This window comes from Coenobita brevimanus, chromosome 90 (genome assembly GCF_032717465.1).
Source record: "Coenobita brevimanus isolate Jiangsu-jjx chromosome 90, ASM3271746v2, whole genome shotgun sequence".
NCBI classification, from domain to species: Eukaryota; Metazoa; Arthropoda; class Malacostraca; order Decapoda; family Coenobitidae; genus Coenobita; species Coenobita brevimanus.
This window is the reverse complement of record NC_137043.1, coordinates 23,198,617-23,220,930: the sequence shown is the minus strand read 5'-3', so window position 1 is coordinate 23,220,930 and position 22,314 is coordinate 23,198,617. Positions and strand designations below refer to the sequence as shown.

General features: G+C 43.3%; 1 protein-coding gene and 1 non-coding gene across 2 annotated transcripts in view; both read left to right on the top strand.

Moving 5' to 3' along the window:
- Window positions 1–11,090, top strand: part of LOC145411571 (uncharacterized) — a 32,338-nt gene extending 21,248 nt beyond the window's left edge. The window contains exon 4 of the mRNA XM_080281580.1: window positions 10,953–11,090. Coding sequence (XP_080137706.1) covers window positions 10,953–11,052 — 100 coding nt within the window. The 3' untranslated portion in view covers window positions 11,053–11,090. The remainder of the gene's footprint in view (window positions 1–10,952) is intronic.
- A 1,366-nt stretch (window positions 11,091–12,456) lies between these two features.
- Window positions 12,457–12,575, top strand: LOC145411718 (5S ribosomal RNA). Its single transcript, XR_013899447.1, has one exon. It is a non-coding gene; the product is annotated as a 5S ribosomal RNA (ribosomal RNA).
- Window positions 12,576–22,314: the final 9,739 nt, after the last annotated feature.

Genomic DNA, 22,314 nt, shown 5'->3' with positions numbered 1-22,314 from the left:
TTGTACTTTTTATATCTCATCTATGTGTTTTTGAGATGAAGATTCCAGACCACTGATGCATATTCCAGGGTTGGTTTGATGAATGATGTTATCTTTCTCAGTATGTCTTCATTTATATATGTGAATGCTATTCTCATATTAGCAAGTAGTGTATACATGTTACGTACCTTCTCACTGATGTGGCCAGCCGGAGATAGTCTGTTATTGATAATCAGTTCTAGGTCCTTCTCCTATTTCTGATATGTGTAGGGTTAAACTTCTTAGCTTATAATCCAAGTTAGGTCTTTTTCTAATTTTACCAAACTTAATTACATGGCATTTGTCCACAGTGAATTCCATTTGCCATCTATTGTTCCATTCATGAAGCTTATTGACTTCTCGTAGCTGTCTGCAAGAGTCTGTGTTTGTAATTCTCCTGTGTGTGTGTGTGTGTGTGTGTGTGTGTAATCTAACAAGGTGATTTGTATCTTGTTTTCTAGAACTAAACTCTTTTTGAAGTAATACTCACAGATAGCCCTTGCGTTGTAAATTAAATGGGGAAATGGGTCAGGACAGATGTGGAAAATTGGAGAAATGGAAAATAATAATTGACATCCCCTGCTTTAGATTATTGCTCACGTAATAATACCACTGAGGGAAGAGTGACTGGTATCCTTACCTTAAATGTCTGGACTGATTAGCATAGCCTCAGGCCCGGACGCTCATGGGGCAACACAGGAATTACAAACATTTTGTTTTGATACAGCGGACATTTTGTTTTGATACAGCGGTCTTATTATTCTTATAAAATGATTGTGCAACAGAAGTGTTCAAACGACCACGATATTGATTTTGTTACGCAGAGTGTTCTGCGCCCCGACTTCTCGGGTACAGGCTCGGTGCAACCCTGAGGTTCATTATTCCCAACTGGGTCGGTACTAGCAAGGAAGGAAAAACACAAACACCACTGGTCAAAGGCACACTTATATATTACCAAAAGACAAACACACACAGTTCTAGGAGCAAAACTAAGGAACTTACAATGACAGAATACCGTAACATATACAATAATCACTTTCCACCTAGTTCAGCATGTCTGGCTTATACACGGGATTCCACCTTCCTGAATTAAGGTTATAGCTACACAATGTCACAGACAATATTACCACAATATGTCAGGCATGTCATATTCCCATATACAGACAGCATAGTACAGTATACCCGTTCCGTCAGGCGCGTGACACAGATGACGGCATATATTCAAGTCCTTAGACCTAGGGATTCGCGTGATATAGACGAGGCCCTGGCTAGTACAATATATATGCGTAACATAGACGAGGCCCTAACTAACCTTAAACTACGTACGCGTCACATGGGACGAGAGTATATGATGTCTCACACTTGATGGGGGGAGAGGGGGGAGGGAGATTAGTGAGTCTAAGGTGGGTTTATTCGTGTGGGGGACGGGGACTGGGGGTCTGGGGAAGGGAGAGGGAGAGCACATTGGGGGAAGGATCACACTGATGTATACTGCCGGGGGGGGGGGGCGGCACTGCGAGTAGGGTTATCACTATCGGGGAACCGACCGTGGGGGAGGGGTGTCGAACACTCCGCATACAAGATCACAGGTAGAGCTCACTATGACACACTGAGGGGAGATAATACCGCTGCTGCCGGGGGGGGGGGAAGATGTACGGGGGGGGGAAGTAGAGCACTGGGGAGGGTTATACAACACTGGGGAGAGTGAGACACACCGCGAGTACGGGGAGGAGTCCAGGGGTTAGTTCACTGGGGGAGGGATCCAGTAGCACTGGGGAAGCATATAACCATAGTGTCTGGTACTTACAATTCGTGCGGAGGGGAGGACACGGCCCACGGGGCAGGAGGGCCTACGCCGGGAGCTCCAGATGGCGGCCAGGCATGGGAGGTGGGCCGTCCGGCGAGTAGTGGAGGGGAGGGTGGTCCGTGTAGCCGCCACTGGTCCAGGAGGAGTGGTTGGGTGGCTCCCTAGCCGCGACGGCCCTGCTGGAGACAGGGCTTTTCGGGCTAGGGCCGAAGAGGGCCAGAAGGCATGCTGCTCGGCGCTGGTCCTTAGTCGTCGTCGGGGTCCCGGGAGAGGACCTGGGGAGGCCCAGGCCTAGGGTCGGCTGGGAGGAGGACGATGTCCTTACTGGGCTACCGTCTTAACTGGCAGGGGTGGCCGTCAGGGAGGGATTGCGGCCACCTGCACTGGGGAAGGTCCAACTGCCACAGTGAGCATCTGGGGAGGCCCGCTGACTCTGGGAACCACAGTCTCGGCTGAAGGAGGAGGCCGTCAGGACTGGACTGCAGCCTCTCGTCCTGGCGGAGCCTGACAGCCCCTGGGGAAGGAGAGGCTGCAAGGACCGGACACCTGGCCTCGGGGACGTCTCGCCCAGTTTGGTCTCGGGTGAGGAGCCTGTAGGGGAGCAAATCCCGCCTTCTCGGGTAGAGAGGTGGGGAGAGGGGCTCCTTGTTCCACTGCAGAGGTGGTGGGCGAAACTAGAGGTGTTTCCTTCTATAGGAGCCTGGGTACTAGCAGAGGGAGGGCGACCGAGGGCCAAGCCTCCTGCTTGGCAGGCCCATAGGGCCCCACCGAAACTCTGGTCCGGGGTGTGCGAGGGAGGTCCAGTGGATGTTTCCTCCGTCAGGCAGCCCTGTTGGGCACTGCCTGTGCTCCTAGGGAAGGCAGGAGTGCGGGAGGAGTCGGGGGAGACTCTCCGGGACACCGCCGACCCTGGCAGCTGAGAGATAGTGCCCATTGGGCTCTCCCGGCCACAGCCACGGATCCGGCGGAGCCTGTGCTCCAGCCGTAGGGCCTGGGACTCCTGCCCCAGTGATGGTGGGAGGAAGAGGTCGGATGAACTCTCTCAGCTTATGCCACAGCTCCGACGGAGCGTGCCCTCCTTCCTTTGGGGTCGGTATTCCCGTCCCAGCGATGGTGGGAGGAAGAGGTCGGACGAACTCTCTCAGCGTTTGCCACAGCTCCGACAGAGCGTGCCTTTCTACTGTAGGGGAATAGCAAACCCTGAAGCTCCTCCTGAGTCCTCTATTAAAGAGGAGGCCGATCCAGGGTACTTGGCGTCAGAGGGTGTGCTTGGGACTTTGCCACTGCAAGTCCCACCCCAATCCTGGTGAGTGTTCCCACTGCTGAACAGTAATGTACTTTTCCTGTACACTGCCGGGTGGTCTGGCTGCGGGGAAGAGTGGCGTCGGGTCACGGGAGAGATATGTCGCTTTAGCCTGGACGGTGAGCCAGGTAAGCCAGCCTCTCCGTCGTCCCCTTGTGGGGTGGGTGTCACCCCCTCATACTCTCCTCCTGGGGTGGTGGTGTCGGGTTCACCCCGCCGCTCGGGTATTTCAGTTTTGATGCCTGAAGATTTATTTAGGAGAAACCCACCACAGCCGGAAGGTAAACGAAAAACAAGTGAAACAACGTAAAAAAAGAAAGAAAAAGAAACGTATACGTCAGTTTCAAGGACAAAGGAAGGTGACTTACGAGGTCGGGGGAGCGGGGGGAGGGGAGGAATCAATGCATAGGCCCCAGTGCGTAGTAATACACTGATACGTATCAGTTTTGTTATCAAGGCCAGCAGACAGGAGTTGGCGATTGTGTTTGGATGAATAACACCTTTGATGTCTTAATATAGCCTCCAGTAGATTTCTATCGACTGAGGAGAGACTTTATGAATTGGAAAGGTTCTGTATAGCCTCCATTTATCACTTCACTGCAAAATGTCTTTCCTAAAGTTGAATAAAATCATTTGGAGATGGTACGAATAAAATATGAGACATCCACGGGCTAACAATTGTACGATCAGCACACCTTGTGGGCTACTTTTGTATACTGCTTGGTCGTCATTTTCCCTCTGATATATTTTCCGAAAGCTGCCGGACTCTTTAACACAGATTGGAGTTAAATCTTCTCTTAAAGGATTATACAAGCTATCAAATTGGAGTCGATAATGGTATTAATGTGATTTATAAATGTAACATTTTGATCAACTCAGTTCCTAATTATTCTTGCGCAGTTTGGTCTCCATTTTCGGTTTGACCTATTTTCCGAAAGCGAATGGCGGCTTTCACAGAGTTAGTAGTTTGATATATCCCCCGGAGACGTGAAATTCCCATAGGATTTGTTTCCTCGCGTGCAGGAGTGGAGCCTAGATGCACGGCATGCGGTGGTGTTTACATCTGGTGGCGGACATTGCACTATCTCTTGACGGCACACATAAATATGAAAGAAACTCGAGAGAGAGAGAGAGAGAGAGAGAGAGAGAGTTTCACTGCATGTTGTTGTGGCGCGAAGATGGCGGGTCGGCACGAGAAAGAGCCTGCGGTGTGTTGTTTACATCAGCTGTTGGCGAACGGTGCTTTACCCAAGCATGGCACACAAAAATGAGAGAGAGAGAGAGAGAGAGAGAGAGAGAGAGAGAGAGAGAATAAATACCGTGATATACGTGCTGTAAATCAACCAGTTTAGGGATGACCTGAACCAAGTACAGTATATTCAGTATTCCTTTGTCCTTGTGTCAGATCTTCCCAGTCCGTGTTTCACCTTTTTGCATGCTGCTTTCCACTCCATTACCCAGCCTTCCTCCTCTCATCATCTCTCCCTCGTTCTCGGTTTACCATACAGTTTGTCACCTTGTGCGCTAGGAAAGATTCGTTCGTCACATTTACATGTATAGTTTTGCCGTTTTCTTGTCGCATTAGTTATTCATTGTTATTTGTGTTTGCTTCTACAATAGCCTGTGCATTTCCTTGTACAATTCAAGCTGGGCTAGAGAGGGGAGAAGGCTTATAAACACGATCCTTGATTTTCTCTAGATCAATCTTATTAAAATTCTGTTCAAATTTCTTAAAACACTCTGAAAGTCAAGCTTTTAATCATTTTGTTTCATTCGCCTGTACGCATCTGTAGGAAATATAAGTAGACTTACAAACACAGTACTTGATTATCATTTGTTTACTGAGGATTAAGTTCCATTCGTACTCATAAATCAGTCGTGAAACACGCATCTGGCTGTTTTGCCTCAGTGTGTGGCGCAGTGGGGTCGATACGATGCTCTTCGACCTATATCACGCCCGTGGGGTCAACAATCGTGATGAGATACGCAACCTTGCTTTTTTTTTTTTTTTCTGAGTACTATTCTGAATGGCTTCGGAGTCTTCGTTGCACCTCTAGGTACCTAGAGATTTATTTTGCCATTGGATCTAATCATGTATGTTACTAATGAAAACTATGTCGACTTTAAACGATATAAATAGCATACGAAGTCGTAACTCACATAAATTTTTGCAGGGAGAACAAAGGACATGAGGTGAATGTGGACTTTCTCCTTGTCCTTCCTGCAGAAACAAATGTCAGTAGCGAGAGGGCGTTGTTCGTGTACACCTTAGTTGTCAGGGCTGCCACAATTAAGGTTGTGTAAGGCTGTGTTGCCCATGGCTCGTGTTTTGTTTAGTGTCAAAATTTGTGCTTCATTTCCTCCAGTTGGTATATTAAGATACTAATACAGACAAGACACATTATGAAGTGTTTCTCTTCGCCTTCTCCTTCACTGGAAGCAAACACTGTAAGTGGAATTCAATCGATACACGAGTACCTGAAGGTCAGTTGCTATGATATGCTAGGCATTACGTACCTGTTTTAAGTTACTAACAGTGCATGTAAATGTACCTTAAAACTAAGACTGTTGAAGGAACAGGAGCACAAGTGAGTCCTCATAGTATTGTGATTGTGCTTTCTCCTCCGTGACGTCACACCGGTTTTCCCCAACCGATTGGCTGCTTATCTGTGACGTCACACCGGTTCCTCTCACCTGACTGGCTCAGATATCCGTTCGGTCCCGCCCACCCAGTAAATAATACAAAGCTATCACCAACCACCAGTCTTCTCGAGAAAATATTCCAGTGGATCAGTTATTCTTCGCTGACGTCACTTCTAACCTTTACGGGTGTACGGGGGCAGCATTCATACACTTCCTTGAGCTTAATGGTCGTATTATAAGAGGATTCGTAAATTTCGTTGCATCTTTGCCGTAATGACTTTTTTGCACACTAGACGTCACTATAATTTTATACGTTTTGATGAAAACTGTGTTGATAATAAAACTATACAGATAACATGAGAATGTTAAGGTGTAATGACGTATGGGAAATATATATCGCAAAGAGGCGCTGGGGATCCTCTTATGCCACTTAGAATGCGGCCGTAAGTGTCAAGTAAGATCGTTTACTTATACGCTTGTCCTCACTCATACAGTTTTTAAATACTTCACAGGCAAACTAGAATGACTATTAAAGTGCAATAATACGAACAGAGTTCATCTGATAATAATCCACTGCACTGAACATACATATATCGCAAAAATTTGTGGATCCCTTACGAGTACTATCCATGGTGAAGGTGATTATGGCGGGTACAGTAAACAGAAAAGCGATTCTCAGCATGGTACAATACTTTTAAAGGTCACAGACGCGCCACTTGCAACACTTACCATCTTCCCCTTTTCTTGTTCGCTATTTATTTGCGTGTAATTAAGGAGTGAGGGAAGTTAATTGTCCCACTAACTTCTCATTTAAGGACATGCAAGGCCTCCAGTGAAGAGATGGCAGTCACTAACTGAGAGCAAATGACGGTTACACTGCTTACTTATTCCTACCACAGACTACTGAAAAAAGTCACCTTATGCCTTATCACGTTGCGAATCTCATATCATATTAATCCTTTAACAGAGCGTCGTATGTTTCATTCTGTTCTTGCTGTTTACGGACGATTTTATTCACCAAAGGTTAGATTATTCGAAATGGAGGGCCTAGGTACAGCCTTAATACTCATAAGCCCCTTCAGTACGAGATCTTTCCTTAGTGAAATAAAATCGCTTGGTAGCAGCGGGAATGAAGTACAAAGGACGTCATGCGGTACAGTAACGTGTTGTGTCCCCCAGTGCTGTGATGGGTACTTTTGTTTTAGTGACATTCTACTGGCTTCATCGTCGCATATCAGAGCTTGTGGAAGCAACGCCCAGTCACCTGTCCACCTTTGCTTGTGTACGCTTTCACACACAGCAGATCTATGGTTAAGGTGAAGTTTTTTAATTTTCAAGGTTCTAGGTCATTATATCCACTCGTCATCAGTTTGTGGACACGATCTCTAATCGAGCTCTATTTAGATCTGGCACACACACACACACACACACACACACACACACAAAACGGTTCTCTGGGAAAGACAACGCCTATCGATATTTAGGATTGTCGTTTCCCCCACAAACCTAACCGCACGTTGCACCACAGTTTGTGGACGCTACACACTATATCAGTAACCAGGTCACTGTAGATCTTGCAATTTTTCACACAAAACGGCCGAAGATAAAGGCAAAGCCTATCCATATTAAAAATTACACATTCCCCTTCATCCCCTGCGAGACATCATAGTGTGTGTTGTAGCAATTTTTAAGCAGGGATGCACACACAACAGGCCTATTGTAAAGCCTCTCATTTTTCAAGGTTATCGTTCTTTACACGCGACCCCCTCCCACATCACACTTTCTAAACACTGTATCTCAGTAACCATGCCAGCTCTTGTTGTCTAACTTTATGCACACAGTAAGCCTAAGGTTAATGCTAAGCCTATCGGTTTTATAGATTTTATGTATGTTCCCCCCTTCTTCCTAGGCCACCCTATGCACCAGTTAGTACACAACATCACATAATCAAACCATCTCTTAGTGTACAGTTTTACATACACAATCAGCTTGTGGTAAATGTAATGTCGGTCGATTCTCAAGGTTCTAGATTCCCCTTACCTTACATTCACCCCAGACGCCAAGCGATTTGGGGACTGTGTGCTGTATCCCCGGTTGGTTTCGGTAGTTTCGTAACACCTTTACCTACGCGATTTATTTTGAACACCACGTTAGTAATACTCTCATGTGTTACTGATGTTATGTCGGTACTGTGACAAACAAGAGAAAGTAAGGCGTCAGATGGGTAAAAAATCACTAAGGAATAGGCGGTACAGTGTCACCTGTCACCTAGAACATGACCTTAGTTGGCAAGGCACTCTAAACTGAACTAAAATATTAAAATCACCATGACACTGCAGCTAATGGGTCACATGGCACAGGTACACCATAAAAAGGAAAAATTCGCCTAACCAAGGCAATGTAAGCCTAAGTGTGGGGCGGGGGTGTGTGGGGTGGGGGAGTACACTGTGACTAATTAATGTTTCAAGGACACGTTATGGACATTACGAGAGAGAGAGAGAGAGAGAGAGAGAGAGAGAGAGAGAGAGAGAGAGAGAGAGAGAGAGAGAGAATCAATTAGAAGCAATCAGTATACGAGTATAACACCATTATGCCCCTTTCTCCCCTCTCCCCCCAAAACACACTAGTTTTGAGGTCATCGTGACTAAATTCTGAGAGGGTATCGAACTGATGGTAAGAACTGTCCACTACATACCACTATAACTCTCTCTCTCTCTCTCTCTCTCTCTTATTTACATGGATAGCTTTAATTCTGATACAGATTACTTTTTATCTACGTAACGGAGTGAAGGGTGTTGCCATTAAGAGATTTCATTTGTTGTGTGTGGTGAAGCATAAGGAAGTGAACAATACGCCGCTGACACTGCATCATTTAGGTGAAAAATGTAATTTTATATATCACTAAAAGAGTGTGGTTAATTTTTATAATCTGTAATTCTTCGTAGCCGGTATATATATATATATATATATATATATATATATATATATATATATATAATAATTATATATATATATATATATATAATAATTATATATATATATATATATATATATATATATATATATATAATAATTTAGTTTTACGCCAGGTATCCCCGAAGGGCTAAGGCGTTGCCCCTGGGTAGAGGACTTTGGATTGGAGCGTGTAGCATTGGATTGGAGCGTGTAGCATTTTATGACCGGATGCCCTTCCTGATGTCTACCAATGACCCTTGGGTGGATTCGATCCTCCGACCCTTCGGTCAGAGCGGAGCGCTCTAACCCACTGATATATATATATATATATATATATATATATATATATATATATCGAGGTATTGAGTAAATTGATTAAAATTTTCGTATTTCATACTGCACAAAAACTGAAGTGAACTGACACTCAGGAGGAGTTAGACTGCTCAGTAGCAGACCTTTACTTTTTATAATGAGAAAATTATCAGTAGACATTCTCTCTCTCTCGCTCTCTAAGTGATTGGCGTATTAACATCGATGAGACATTACACACCCACCCGCCCTCCCAATCCTTTTATCCCTCCTCCACTGCTTTCCGTCCCCCTTACACTCTCTCGTCCTCCTTGTCTTCTCCCTCTTCCTCGCCTGTCCCTCCCAGTTCCCTTTCCTTTCCCACCCTCACAGTCCCATCCACCCTCCCCATCGTCCTCGTCTTCAGTACCTCCCCCTCTCTTCCTGCACCACCTCACACACTCAGAACACGAGCCAGTACTTTGTGTGGACTAATGCAGAAATGTATTTTGATATAAGATGTAGTTTACGTATGGTAAACCCAGTTCATTTTGTATCATGCACTGGTGACATAGTTTGTACCATCTGCACCTGGTTTGTTGCCTGCTTGAGTGCGTTTCGGGACAGATTGTTTATTGCCTTAACATTGTTTATGTTTGAGGCAGTGTGAGACTGAAGCAGAGAAGGTGACTGGTGGGAGCCAGACAGGCTGTTGAAGTGTAAGCGCTGTGCTTGACCGGAATAATTCCCCTCTGTAACAGAACATAATAAACTCCAAATAACAAAACAGTACCAGAGATGTAACTGCCCATCTACGGTTTATAGGAGCTGATTGGAATAACCAACGTATAACCCGCAATAAATGCCAATTTCTTGAAAAGCCTGTGCTCCATTAGTTTTCCAGTACGGTACTATCATATAATATATTCACCCCACTAGAGGAAATCTTGTACCTGTTGTAAAGTAGTACACTTTTACACTCCTGATATTCAGCTGTATTTTTAAATGCATTGTTGTCATCAGTGCTCTAAAAATAACATTGTATCTCTCATATGAATGCTGGATCGGCGTCTGTTTTGTTTTTTCAGGCACGAGTGACGAATCAGGCAAGACGGTAATGTTTGTAGTGTGTTGCAGGGACGAGTTAACGCCAAGCCTATGATTGTAATGTTGTGCTTGTATTATTGGGGCTTGAAATGCGTGTGTTGCAAGGAAAAGTGGTAATGTTTTTACCGTGTTACAGGAACGAATGAAGGTTAAAGTTTCGGTTTTAATAATCTGCCTGTGTTGCAGGGGCCGGTTAAGGATGAGACAGTATTAATGTTTTACGCGTGTTGCAGAGGCGAGTGGTAATTTTGGTGCGTTGCAGAGGCGAATGGTAAATTTGGTGTGTTGCAGAGGCGAGTGGTAATTTCAACATGTGTTGCAGAGGCAAGATGTAATGTTTTGCGTGTATTGAAGATGCGAGTGGTAATGTTTTGCGTGTGTTGCAGGAGTGAATGGTTGTTTTGCATGTGTTGCAGGGGCGAGCGGTAATGTTTTGTGTTGGAGAGGCGAGTGGTAATGTTTTGTATTGCAGAGGCGAGTGACAGTGTTTTCCGTGTGTTGCGGAGGCTGCTGGTAAAGACTAAAGCTTGAGTGATAATGTTTGTTGTGTGTTGCAGGGGCCTCGAACGTAATCATTTGCGTGTGTTGCAGGGGCGGACTAAGGTTTAGGCCCGTGTATTACTATTGTGTTTGTATCGCAGATGCTTTATCTGTAACGCGTGCAGGGGAGGATAAAAATTAAGGATCCAGTAATAATGACGTGTAGGTTGCAATAGTTGGAGTGTAACGTTATGTGTGTGTGTGTGTGTGAGTGTGTGTGTGTGTGTGTGTGTGTGTGTGTGTGTGTGTGTTTTGCAGGGGGTGGATTGTAACATTTTGTATGTGTTGCAGGGGCGGCGATGGGGACCCAGGCGGCACGAAGTCACCCCTACGCTACGACCAGTCTGAACAATACATCCTGGCCAGCATTGAGAGGGACTTCATGCACTAACCCCACCAAGCCAGGGAAGACAGCCAGTGAGGAGAGGAGGAAAAAGAGAAGAGAACTGACTGGAAAAAAAAAAAATGTCCTAATGTAAAAATGAGAGAGAGAGAGAGAGAGAGAGAGAGAGAGAGAGAGAGAGAGAGAGAGAGAGAGAGAGAGAGAGAGAGAGAGAGAGGAATGATCTAATATGAAAGTGAAGTGAAGGAATATCGAGAGACACTTTAAGGGGCATATGACAAAAAAGTGGCGCTGAGAAAGGATGAAATGAAAGGGAAAGACGCAGATGGACGAAAATGGACGACTGGAGGAAGAAAATTAATGAACGGAGAATAACAAAGACAATGGGAGGGGAGACACTGTGATAAACTAAGATAAAACGGTGTGACCAAAGAGCTAGATGAGTGCCTAACCCCTTCAGTCCCAGGACGTACTCTGTATACTATTCTTGGTAACACCGGACGATTTGATTCAGTTTAGGAGATACTTTTCTAACTGGACTGGTAATATGTAGTTTTCACCAATGACGTCCTTTCGCATTTTAAATATTATCGTCTGGCAGCAGCCTGGGTAATGTGAAAATTGCTTCCTGGTGATTGGGTTGGCCCTACTAGTTCTGTTTAACTTCATTCTACTGCCGCCAAAAGGTTTTCTTCAATATAGTGGTGTTAATGGAATCTTTATCTACTTCAGTTCGAGAAGCCTTTCTGGTGAGTAATATGTGTCTTGTGGTAGCAGCAATGAACTCTAAAAAACGTCATCGGAGTGAAGATAGCCTAAATCTAAGTTTGCAAAACTGATTAAAAATCAAGGGCCGTATTAGTGAAGGCTTTAAAATTTTCTGCGATAAACAAATGTTCATAGCAGTGAAACGTTATCATGAATAGTGTTGTTTGAGCATATTGTTTGCATTATTATTCATTTGTTTTGTTGTAAAGTGTTGGGGAACTGCTTAAGTGAAGATAAGGGCAAAAACAAATGGTCTTAAGCAGCTCCAACTCAAGAGAAGTGTATGAATACGTCAGAGACTGTGATGTGCTGTGGAAACGACTGTAAACATAGATTACCGTAAACGAACAGAAAAGACAAAGCAGAAAATTCTTGTGAGTGTGGGAAGTCGTCGACGAGCGTAAGAGACCTGTGAATAGAATACCAAGTGCTAAGTAAGACGAGATTAAAACATCTAATACAATATGCATCAGTAGCTAGCCTCTACTCATCTAGTCATAATATTGCCATATTTCCACTTTAGATGCCCAGTAGTAACTATATTAACACTTGAAAATGGTGCTAATCATCAAAAAGTGGTAAGGAAAGGATGTGGAGGCAGAGTATTGTCTTTCCTGCCACTGAACTACGAGAAGAATGCTGGAAAAGTACGAAAATCAGGGTCACTTTAGAAGAGCATATTTAGCCAACGGCCATACCACGTTGAGTACACCGCTTCCCGTTCGATCAGCGAAGTTAAGCAACGTTGGGTCTGGTTAGTACTTGGATGGGTGACCGCCTGGGAACACCAGATGCTGTTGGCATCCCTACGTCAAGTGGGGTTGGTGGAGGATTAGTGCCCCTCCCTGTAAAAAACAATTAACTCTAAGCCCTTGGCCACCCCGTTTGGGATACATGGTGTCTGGCAATGAATGAATGAATAATAATTATACGCTGATCCTCTGGGTGTAATTGCTCATAAAAACTAGAATATATAACCGTATAACAACAGATGGCTTGGAAGCAGTCGTAGAAAAAGTACTAGTGAATACGAAATAAGTGTACACAACATACGGACCGTATGCCCGTGGCATTAACTGGCTCCCTAGCATGTCTTCTTTACCAGTTGGCGTTAATTTTTTTTTTTTTTTTTTTTTGTATTTCGCAAACTACACACACACACACACACACACACACACACACACACACACAGGTTGAATTTCGCGCAACGATATAGGGAGAGTTTCTGAAAAAGGTACTGTATCATCCTGCTTTGCAGGAGTGATTTATAATAATAATAATAATAATAATTATTATTATTATTATTATTATTCGTCAAGGCAGAGGCGGTCGTAGTTTCCTAAACTCACGAAAATACGGCTTAGACTCGCAAGCTCAGGAGGGTTTCTTGTACAGAACCCCTTTCTTGGGCGATTTATGTTTCATACTTGACTGCAGTATTCTCTTCTGATTACGAGCAAGCGAGCAAGCATAGTGAAGCAATGTTTACTCTCAGCTGATAAATGAGCGGCCCGACACAACCTGGCCCTGCCCGACACGACACGGCCCGACCGTGATGGTTTCCAGATGCTAACAACTTTTCTACAATGTGAGACAGAGAAGATTCTTTCGACAGGTAGTAGGTACAATCAGGGAAAGTTCCACATTACCCTCTGTTCGAAACACTGGTGGTCGACGAATAGTCACGAAGCAGCAGCCAGACCCCACATGTATGGTACTTGTGAGTGGGAGGGAGGGTGGCCGGAGGTGGGAGGGTTTGGAGCGTTACTCACGTCACAGTATGAGTAGCCAGTGATAATGGGTCCGACTGTATTCTCAAAGTGCAAAAGCGGTATGCTGTTTGTATGGCATCACACTGTTCTCTGAGTCTGTCTACATTACTGCATATACATGTTTACTGTCAAAGATATGTCTTTGCATTCGTTTCGTAATGTTCGATAGGAACGATAGTTACAGACACTGATCTTATACAGTAATAAGACTTCCCATGTCATTCTGTCTAAAGGAAAATGAAAAGTCTGTTAATTGCTCATAAAGATTTTATTTTTATCATTAAACACTACCATAGACTGTGTATATATATATATATATATATATATATATATATATATATATATATATATATATATATATATATATATATATATATATATATATATCATTACAGCCAACACTGGTAGATAACTGGGTCTGGTTAGTGCGGCCCAGGATCGAATCAGTTGTGGGTAGAGATTTCGTTGCGTGTGTATGGTGAACTAAGTGAATTTTTCTCTTTGAAAGTTGGGTTGAAACAGGGATGTGTCATGTCTCCATGGTTGTTCAGTCTGTACATGGATGGGGTAATAAAAGAGATACAAGGTAGGGTAGTGGATGTTGGAGTGGCCCTGGTGAGAGAGGATAGTGTTTGGAAACTCCCTGTACTGTTGTTTGCAGATGATACTGTGTTGTTGAGTGATGACGAAGGGGAGCTGCAAGGCTTGGTGGATGAGTTTGGGAGAGTGTGTAAGAAACGGAATCTAAAGGTGAATGTAGGGAAGAGTAAAGTGATGGTCGTTGAGAGGTGAAGTCAGTGAATGTACAGCGAGGTTGGATGGTGAGGAATTGGAAAATGTGAGTACGTTTAAGTACTTGGGTAGTGTGGTGAGTAAGGATGGAGGTTTGGAGGGTGAAGTGCTTGAAAGGGTACAGCAGGGAAGAAAGGTTGCTGGTTCTTTGAAAGCAGTGATAAGAAACAGGGAAGTGAGCATGGAAGTGAAAAAGTTACTACATGACAGTATTGTGATACCAACTCTAACGTATGGAAGTGAAGCTTGGACGTTGTTGGAAGGACACAAGTCAAGAGTGAGAGGAGTGGAAATGAGTTATTTAAGAGGAGCCTGTGGAGTCACATGGAGAGAGAGGCTGACGAATGAGGATATAAAGGAGCGTTGTGGTGTGGATGTGGATGTGATAGGAAGCGTTATGAGGAACATACTGAGGTGGTTTGGCCATGTGGAGAGGATGGAGGGTGAAAGACTGACGAAGAGAGTGTATGTCAATGAGGTGGAGGGGGGAAGAGGGAGGGGGAGGCCGAGGATGAGATGGAGGGATGGGGTGGAGAGGTATACGAGAGAGGGGGGTGTGAGTTGGGAGCAGACGAAGAGAGTGTACAGTATGTGAGTGAGGTGGAGGGGGGAAGAGGGAGGGGGAGGCCGAGGATGAGATGGAGGGATGGGGTGGAGAGGTATATGAGAGCGGGGTGTGTGAGTTGGAAGCAGGGCAGTGAAATGGCGGGGGACAGGGCGACTTGGAGGCGATTTGTTTGTGGCCACCCCAAACGGGATTGAGGCATCTGGCAATATATATATATATATATATATATATATATATATATATATATATATATATATATATATATATATATATATATATATATATATATATATATATATATATATATATATATATATATATATATATATATATATATATATATATATATATATATATATATATATATATATATATATATATATATATATATATATATGAGCCTCAGTGGTAAAGTGTGCATTTTCGTACACTGAAGAACGAGGGTTCGCACCCCGCCAGGGTAATAAACTTTGGGAACGTTAGTCTGGCCATGTACTGTTTGCGGACATAAGGGGTGCTGTGGTTGAACCAGTGTCACATACTATAAAGTATGCTTGCACCCAGTCGGCTTGTGCGGGCCGATTACACTTGGTCCACAGACTACACACACGTCCAAAGCCACTCCAACACTTCAGTTACACTTTCAAGCACTCCTCACCCTACATACAATCTCTACCAGACAGCCTAAGTCACCTGGTAGAGATACATTGGCTGTATCGTCCCCATTTCGGTCGGGATAGGCCGGTCCTGAAGTGGACACTCAAACGGCTGGTGAGATGAGATGTCTGTGTATATATATATATATATATATATATATATATATATATATATATATATATATATATATATATATATATATAGTGTTTTTGTTATATATATATATATATATATATATATATATATATATATATATATATATATATATATATATATATATATATATATATATATATATATATATATATATATAGTGTTTTTGTTTTCGAGTCAGAACAAAATATAAATATATGTTACATCGTTACGAATATCTCCTGGGGAAACGTCTCACATTAAAGTCGAGAGGGAATTAAAGCATTCAAACCGCTGTGCGAACCCAGCAAACTTCCCTAACTTTCCTGACAACACTAACTCTACAGACATGTAATTTTTTAAAATATAATGCTAGCATCATATTGTCGTCTATCCATACTAATTAACTCAGCACACCATCTAAGTCATACATTGCAGACTTACACGTGATTCCCAACCTAACCCTCCTCTGTGCCCAGTCCCCCGCCTCCCCCTCCTTCACTCTCACAGTAACCAGACGCATGAGGTCTGGCTGCCGCTTCACATTCACCCGTCTCACACCAGTGCTTCGAGAGGTGGGTAATGCGGAACTTTCCCTGACTGTACATTCAATAAATTTTGTTTTTAGTCATATATTTACTCATGAGATCAAAGAAACCCCATGGAATCTTAGCTTTCCAAGGGAATGTACCGAGGGCTTCAGCTGACATGCTCCACTATGAAACCGATTAAAACAAAAAAAAATCCTGTTGTAACACTATGTTTTCTTGTATGAATTCTAAAAGTTAAATATCGGATATTGCGCTCATAATTTTACAAACTATTTTTTTATGTGTAGAAATCAGGAAGGAAGTCTGTGAGAAAATGTGAGAAAGTGAATATTTTAGCTCAATTATTCCTCTGTTATTGTTCAATTACGTCATCAGAAATGTTGAAAGTTTACCCCAAGATGAAATTATGATGATAGGCATATGTACAAAAGCTCACTCGCTCGTCACGCGCTCACAAAGCTCACTGTACTGGTCCCTATATGACTTAAACATCGACAGACAGTTGTTGTTGATTAACCCCAGTCTGTCTGACCGAGTTGATCTATCAACTGCAGACAAGCAACTGCCCCTGCAGGGTTGTCCCGTGCAGTGGACCGATATTCTCTTGCGACTGACACCACCTCACCACAACCAGGAGTGGGAATAGTGTGGAGGTTTGGTTCCTGAATGGACGCCACACTTAATATTTCGCCACCCAGTTAACAGGGACACCATAGCAGGCTCGACATCACCCCGTAATTTGATTTATGGTTACCACCCGACTTTGTAAATGGTTTCCTGGGTTACAGGAAACCATTAAGCTTGTCACTCAGTGTAGAGACGCTTGAAGTGGAAAGAAGAGTACAGTAATAAAAACCATAAGGAAAGAAGGGAGTAGGAAGAGAGGAGGACAGGGACAGAAATAGAATGAGAAAGGGAAAGGAAGCTGCAGGCAGTACTACACTAAGTGCATGATGGTCGCCACCACCCACCACCATCGACAGAAAGCTAGTATGTATAAATAACATCTATCCATCTGTCTATAGCCAGGCGCTATGGTCCCGTACTGGGTGGCCGTTTGACTTTGGGTTGGTTGTTTTACAGGGAGGGGCACTAACCTTCCGCCAACCTATTTGTTGACACGTACGGAACGCTTATGGGTTGGTTATATGGTTATCACCCAACGCTGTAAATGGTTTTCTGGTTTATAGGAAACCATAAGGCTTGTCACTCAATGTAAAGCCACCTGAATATGAATGGAAAGTAATAACAAATGACAGGAATGGTGGGAGAAATAGGAAGGGAGAAGGGCGGACACAGAAAAAGAATGATGGAGGTGAAGGCAGAAGTAGGCAGCACTACATCAAGTGGGTGGATGGAAATCGCCAACATCTACCACCTAAACAAGCCACTGGTAAGGAAGAGGTACCAGAAAACTTCCTAAATTCTCAAGAATGCAGATCTAAGGCATGCTAATAACGGGCAAGAACTGCATAAAAAATGATCTGCCGGATTGGAAAGCTGAAGTTACAAGAAACTAGTTTCCAGTTTTGCCATGTTTCAAGTTATATTGGTGTTTTTACAGCATTTATAGTAGGTTTTAAAATATGTAGATGGGGCTCGAATGCCGACTATTATTATTATTATTATTCATTATTATTATTATTATTATTATTATTATTATTATTATTATTATTATCGTCATCATCATGATCATTCAGTGTACGTATATGAATTACGAGATGCAGTCGTCTTGACATAATTTACTATATTTTTTGAAGGAACAGATAAAAGTAATGGCGATTATTTTGTGTATAGGTTGAAGACAGCGTGGTACGGTCGTCACGTCACGGCTGTACAGGATTAAGCTTAATAATATAATATAGTGAAAATACAATGTACCCTTTTCTGAGCAATATTTTTCATTTAGCTTCAATTATGTGTCCACAGATGCAATCGTTGTTATCTTAGGGACTTAGGCTGTAAAATTCTGACTGTAGTGTGCAAACAGCAGGCCTTGGGGTCGTTTTCGAGGGGGCTTTGGAGATTTCGTAACACCTCTTCCTTAGCGATTTATTTCATTGCTTGGATCATGCTATCCTCCATTTTAAAGCCATGCCTATACCAACACGATATAAATTACATAGCTGAGAATATTGTAAAAAAGGAGGCAAAGTAAACTGCTTAGGAAGAGGTGCTGCGAAGCCTCCCATGCCAGGCAGTATACGGCCCTTTCACAGTGAATGTTGGAAGTGATATAAAGTGTACATAATTCTAGGATAATGTACAAAGGGGGTCCGGGGAAAAGTGTACGAGGCACTAGGAGGTTATTACTTGCATAATTTCAAGTATAAAAATGTTATATCAATATCAGTTTATTTTTCAGACGTTACTGGACTCCATTTACTGATATCCTAGGGGAGAAAAATGATCTCCCTCATAATTCACCCATAATGTCATCAGTACATAAAGCTCCGTAATGACATGGTCATAAAGCACTATGAAGATCATCAGCAATTGTAGCTCCGTAACGTCTGCGACTTGGAATCATGTTCATATAACACTGATTACTTATAATTAGCCCCAGTATAAAATGAAGTTTGGCACACTTTTCTTATGAAGCTCTGTACATGAAAAATGTGTTCCTATATTGCTGAGGACGTGCATATAAAAAGGTTATTAGTTTGTCGCTTTGCAATGTGAATTAAGTTTTTAAAAATTTATAGCCTTTTTTAAATGGTATGTCTAGGGTTACTGTTTTCATATATTTTTCAGAAGAGATTACATGTAATATTTCTTTGAAACAGCCCCTTCATATGAGTTTCGTTCGTGTGTATTACATGTAGGTTGATTTTCAAAATGTATAACAAGTGCCTAGAACAATACAGTTATGGACATTGTATGCTTGAGGAAATACACGTACCGTCACCTATGGATGTATTATCAAACCTACGAGTGAAGCAAATTTTTCAAGATTTATCGCCGGATTTACCAAGGAAAGTTAACACTTGCACTAATCTGTCCTTTTCCCTTTAATGCACGAACATGATAAAATTTCACCTGAAGTAACCAACCGGATTGGATTACAGGGACAAATTTACCAGAAGTTGCCTAAAGGAACCAGACAGCCGGATTTCTGGAGAGAAAATGGCCATATTGCTAGAAATGGACCAGGCTAGCCTTGCACTATCAAGTGGTGGTCAAGTGGTTAGAGAGAAGGATGGAGGAAGTCAATACTTGTAGCAGGTGAAGTATCTCGAGTAGGATGTATGAAGATAATGCTGCGTTGCTTTTTAGCACGGAACAAGATCTTTGTCCTCAGGCCAGACTTTCGCCGTCAGGTGGTGGTCAAGTGTGTAAAAAGCAGTGAAGACAGTAACAGTTATCAGCACACGGAGAAAGGCTAAAAGATCCTGTACTCTTCTTTTGGCCTTTCTCCGTGTACTGGTGTTCAAGTGGTTGGAAAGGTTGTCTGGTGTCTGAGCAGACGTGAATTCAGTTCCAGGCTGGGTCAGGGAATAATCTGATGAAATGGATTAAACTAAAACGAACTTACTGATCTTCTACAAGACCCACCGATATGTCATAAAAACACCCCCACTAATACCAGTGCCCCAGTCCTGAATGATACAATCCAATCATGTATTCAACATGAATGTAGTGCTAAACTGGCAGCATGTGAAAGTGTGTGCATGTAGCAGAACTGCTGGGAAACAGGGAATTAATCATCATGTTTTCGTCCAGAGCCGGATTAAACAATTAAAGAAAAGTTCAGAGTCAGCCGAAAAGTACATAACAATAAACCCAGCCGCCGTACTCAATACCTCCCGAAATTAAGTATAACTTAGATTTTCAACAAAACTGACTGGTTAGTTTCCATCCACTAGGAAATTACCTATGAAAAAATTATTTAAAAATCTGTAAAAAAAAAAAAAAATGGCACAAGCGCTTCATCAAACTGTGTCCGTTGATGGGACACACCATCACACTCACCAAACACAGTCACGATCGATTTCCTGTCATATGTAATGTAGTGCTAGGTGTTTAAGGCTCGACCTCTCGTTCCTCAGACACCTAACACGGAGCGGGGTTCTCTTTCGAGACCGGGGCTTAGGACAAATAAGAGAGAGGCAGGACACAAAAACTCCAGGCAATAACCTTACACGTGTATTACTCAGTCAGACAAGGGACAACAGCAGATGTTACAACACAATATTTGGTTAATCACAAACACTTATACCTAGATAATTAGTATCTCACAGGATACTATGGGAGAATACACAAAAATAACACTCGAGGCGGAGTATGCAAAATTATGGTGGTACAAATCTAAACTGGCGGCTAGGGTGTGGCGCGACCCTCTGTACAGTGTTGCTATGTTTTCCAAACCCGTGATGTGAAACGGCTGTTATATATGTAAAAGGCAGCACAAATAAGACAAACACATATGAATACATTGTTAACGTGTGTATTATAATATATAAAAGAAGAGTAAACTTATTATGCATGAAATATTTATACGGCAATACAAAAACGTGGCATAAATATTTTACAGTGTTGCTGTAAAAAATGTAGTCACTTTTATTGGCTTTTACCGTATTTCTGGGGTGGGTAATAATGTCACAATTACGATTATAAGATAATGTGCAGGAATATAAGTAAAAATATGCTAGTTTCTTAGTAAGAGAAAAAATAACACATTAAACCCTCGTGAGCGGCAACACTCACACAGACCCAGATTAACCCGGCCAGAGCCTCCTCGTGTCACTCTTCTTTGTGTCCTTACCTCCTGGGTGGTGTGGAAATAATGTCAAATTCACACTATGTACAATATAATGTAAAAGAAGATAGCCAAAATGTATCCTAAAACATCATAGATGAGAGAGAGAGAGAGAGAGAGAGAGAGAGAGAGAGAGAGAGAGAGAGAGAGAAGGGGGGGGGAAGGGAGGCCAGGGGAGGTGTTGAGGGAGAGATGGAGGAAGGGAGGGAAGGAGGGAGAGAGTGACTGAATGAAAACAAATCATGGCACGCACCAGCGAGGTCATCTGGCGACAAATGTAAAACAATAATAAATATTATTAAATATAATGAGATATAATAAAAAAATAAAGAAATGAAAGCATAAGTTTATAAGTTACTCATAAAAAAAACAAAATTCCCAAGAGTGATGCACATCTCCCCCAGGAGAGAGAGAGAAAGAGAGAGAGGGGGGGGGGCATCGAGGGTATGGAAAACGTGGCAACACTGTACAGGGCTTCGTGCCTCACCCTAGCCGCCAGTTTAGATCTGTCCTACCATAGTAGTCCAAGGTCTCTGAGCACGTGGAGGAGTTAGAGATGAGGCTCACTAGGGGAAGGTGTAAGGCACTGGGGTCTAATAATGATTATGGTAGTATGAGGCGGAGTTTATTGGTAGCGTGTTCACTTTACTATTTTCTGCGGGCAAGGGACTTTTGGTTAATTATAAATACAAACTCCACGGCTTGGGTGTTTCTCTTGCTGTGATATGATAAGTGTTGTGCATTGGTCTTATCCACTATCACTTGAATTCCATATGGACTATTCACTGTTCTGCCTTGTCACTGTTAGACCATTATTATTCCAATTTCACTTAAAACACTTGGTCTGGTACTACGAATGCACTTTGTCGCCTCGCCACTGTTATACTACACTACGGGCGCAGTCACTGTCTCATGGGTCACTGGGCAGCGGGTGCGGCAGGGAGACAAGCTGGCTACAGTTCTGCCGGGGCAGGGGCACCGCCAGGGGAGGCCGTGCTGAGAGGGCATGGGATCACGCGCAGGGGCGTCTTCTCTCGTCTGGGTCTGCAGGTGGCGAGGGGGCCTGTACTCTCTGGGCTGGGGACAGGAGTGTGGCCCTCAGGACTGGGGCCGAACAATTGCCTGAACCTCTCGTTCAGGTTCCTGCCAGAGGTAGAGGTCCCCCGCCGTCGAGACGTAGGGAGTTCCCGCCCAGGCGTTCTGGGGAGGGCCTGGGGTTCCCGAGGGCTGTGGCCCCCAGAGCTAGGCAGCGCCGTCAGGGAGGGGCTGCAGCACCAGTCTGCGTCAGGGTCCATCAGGTGAGTCTTCTCC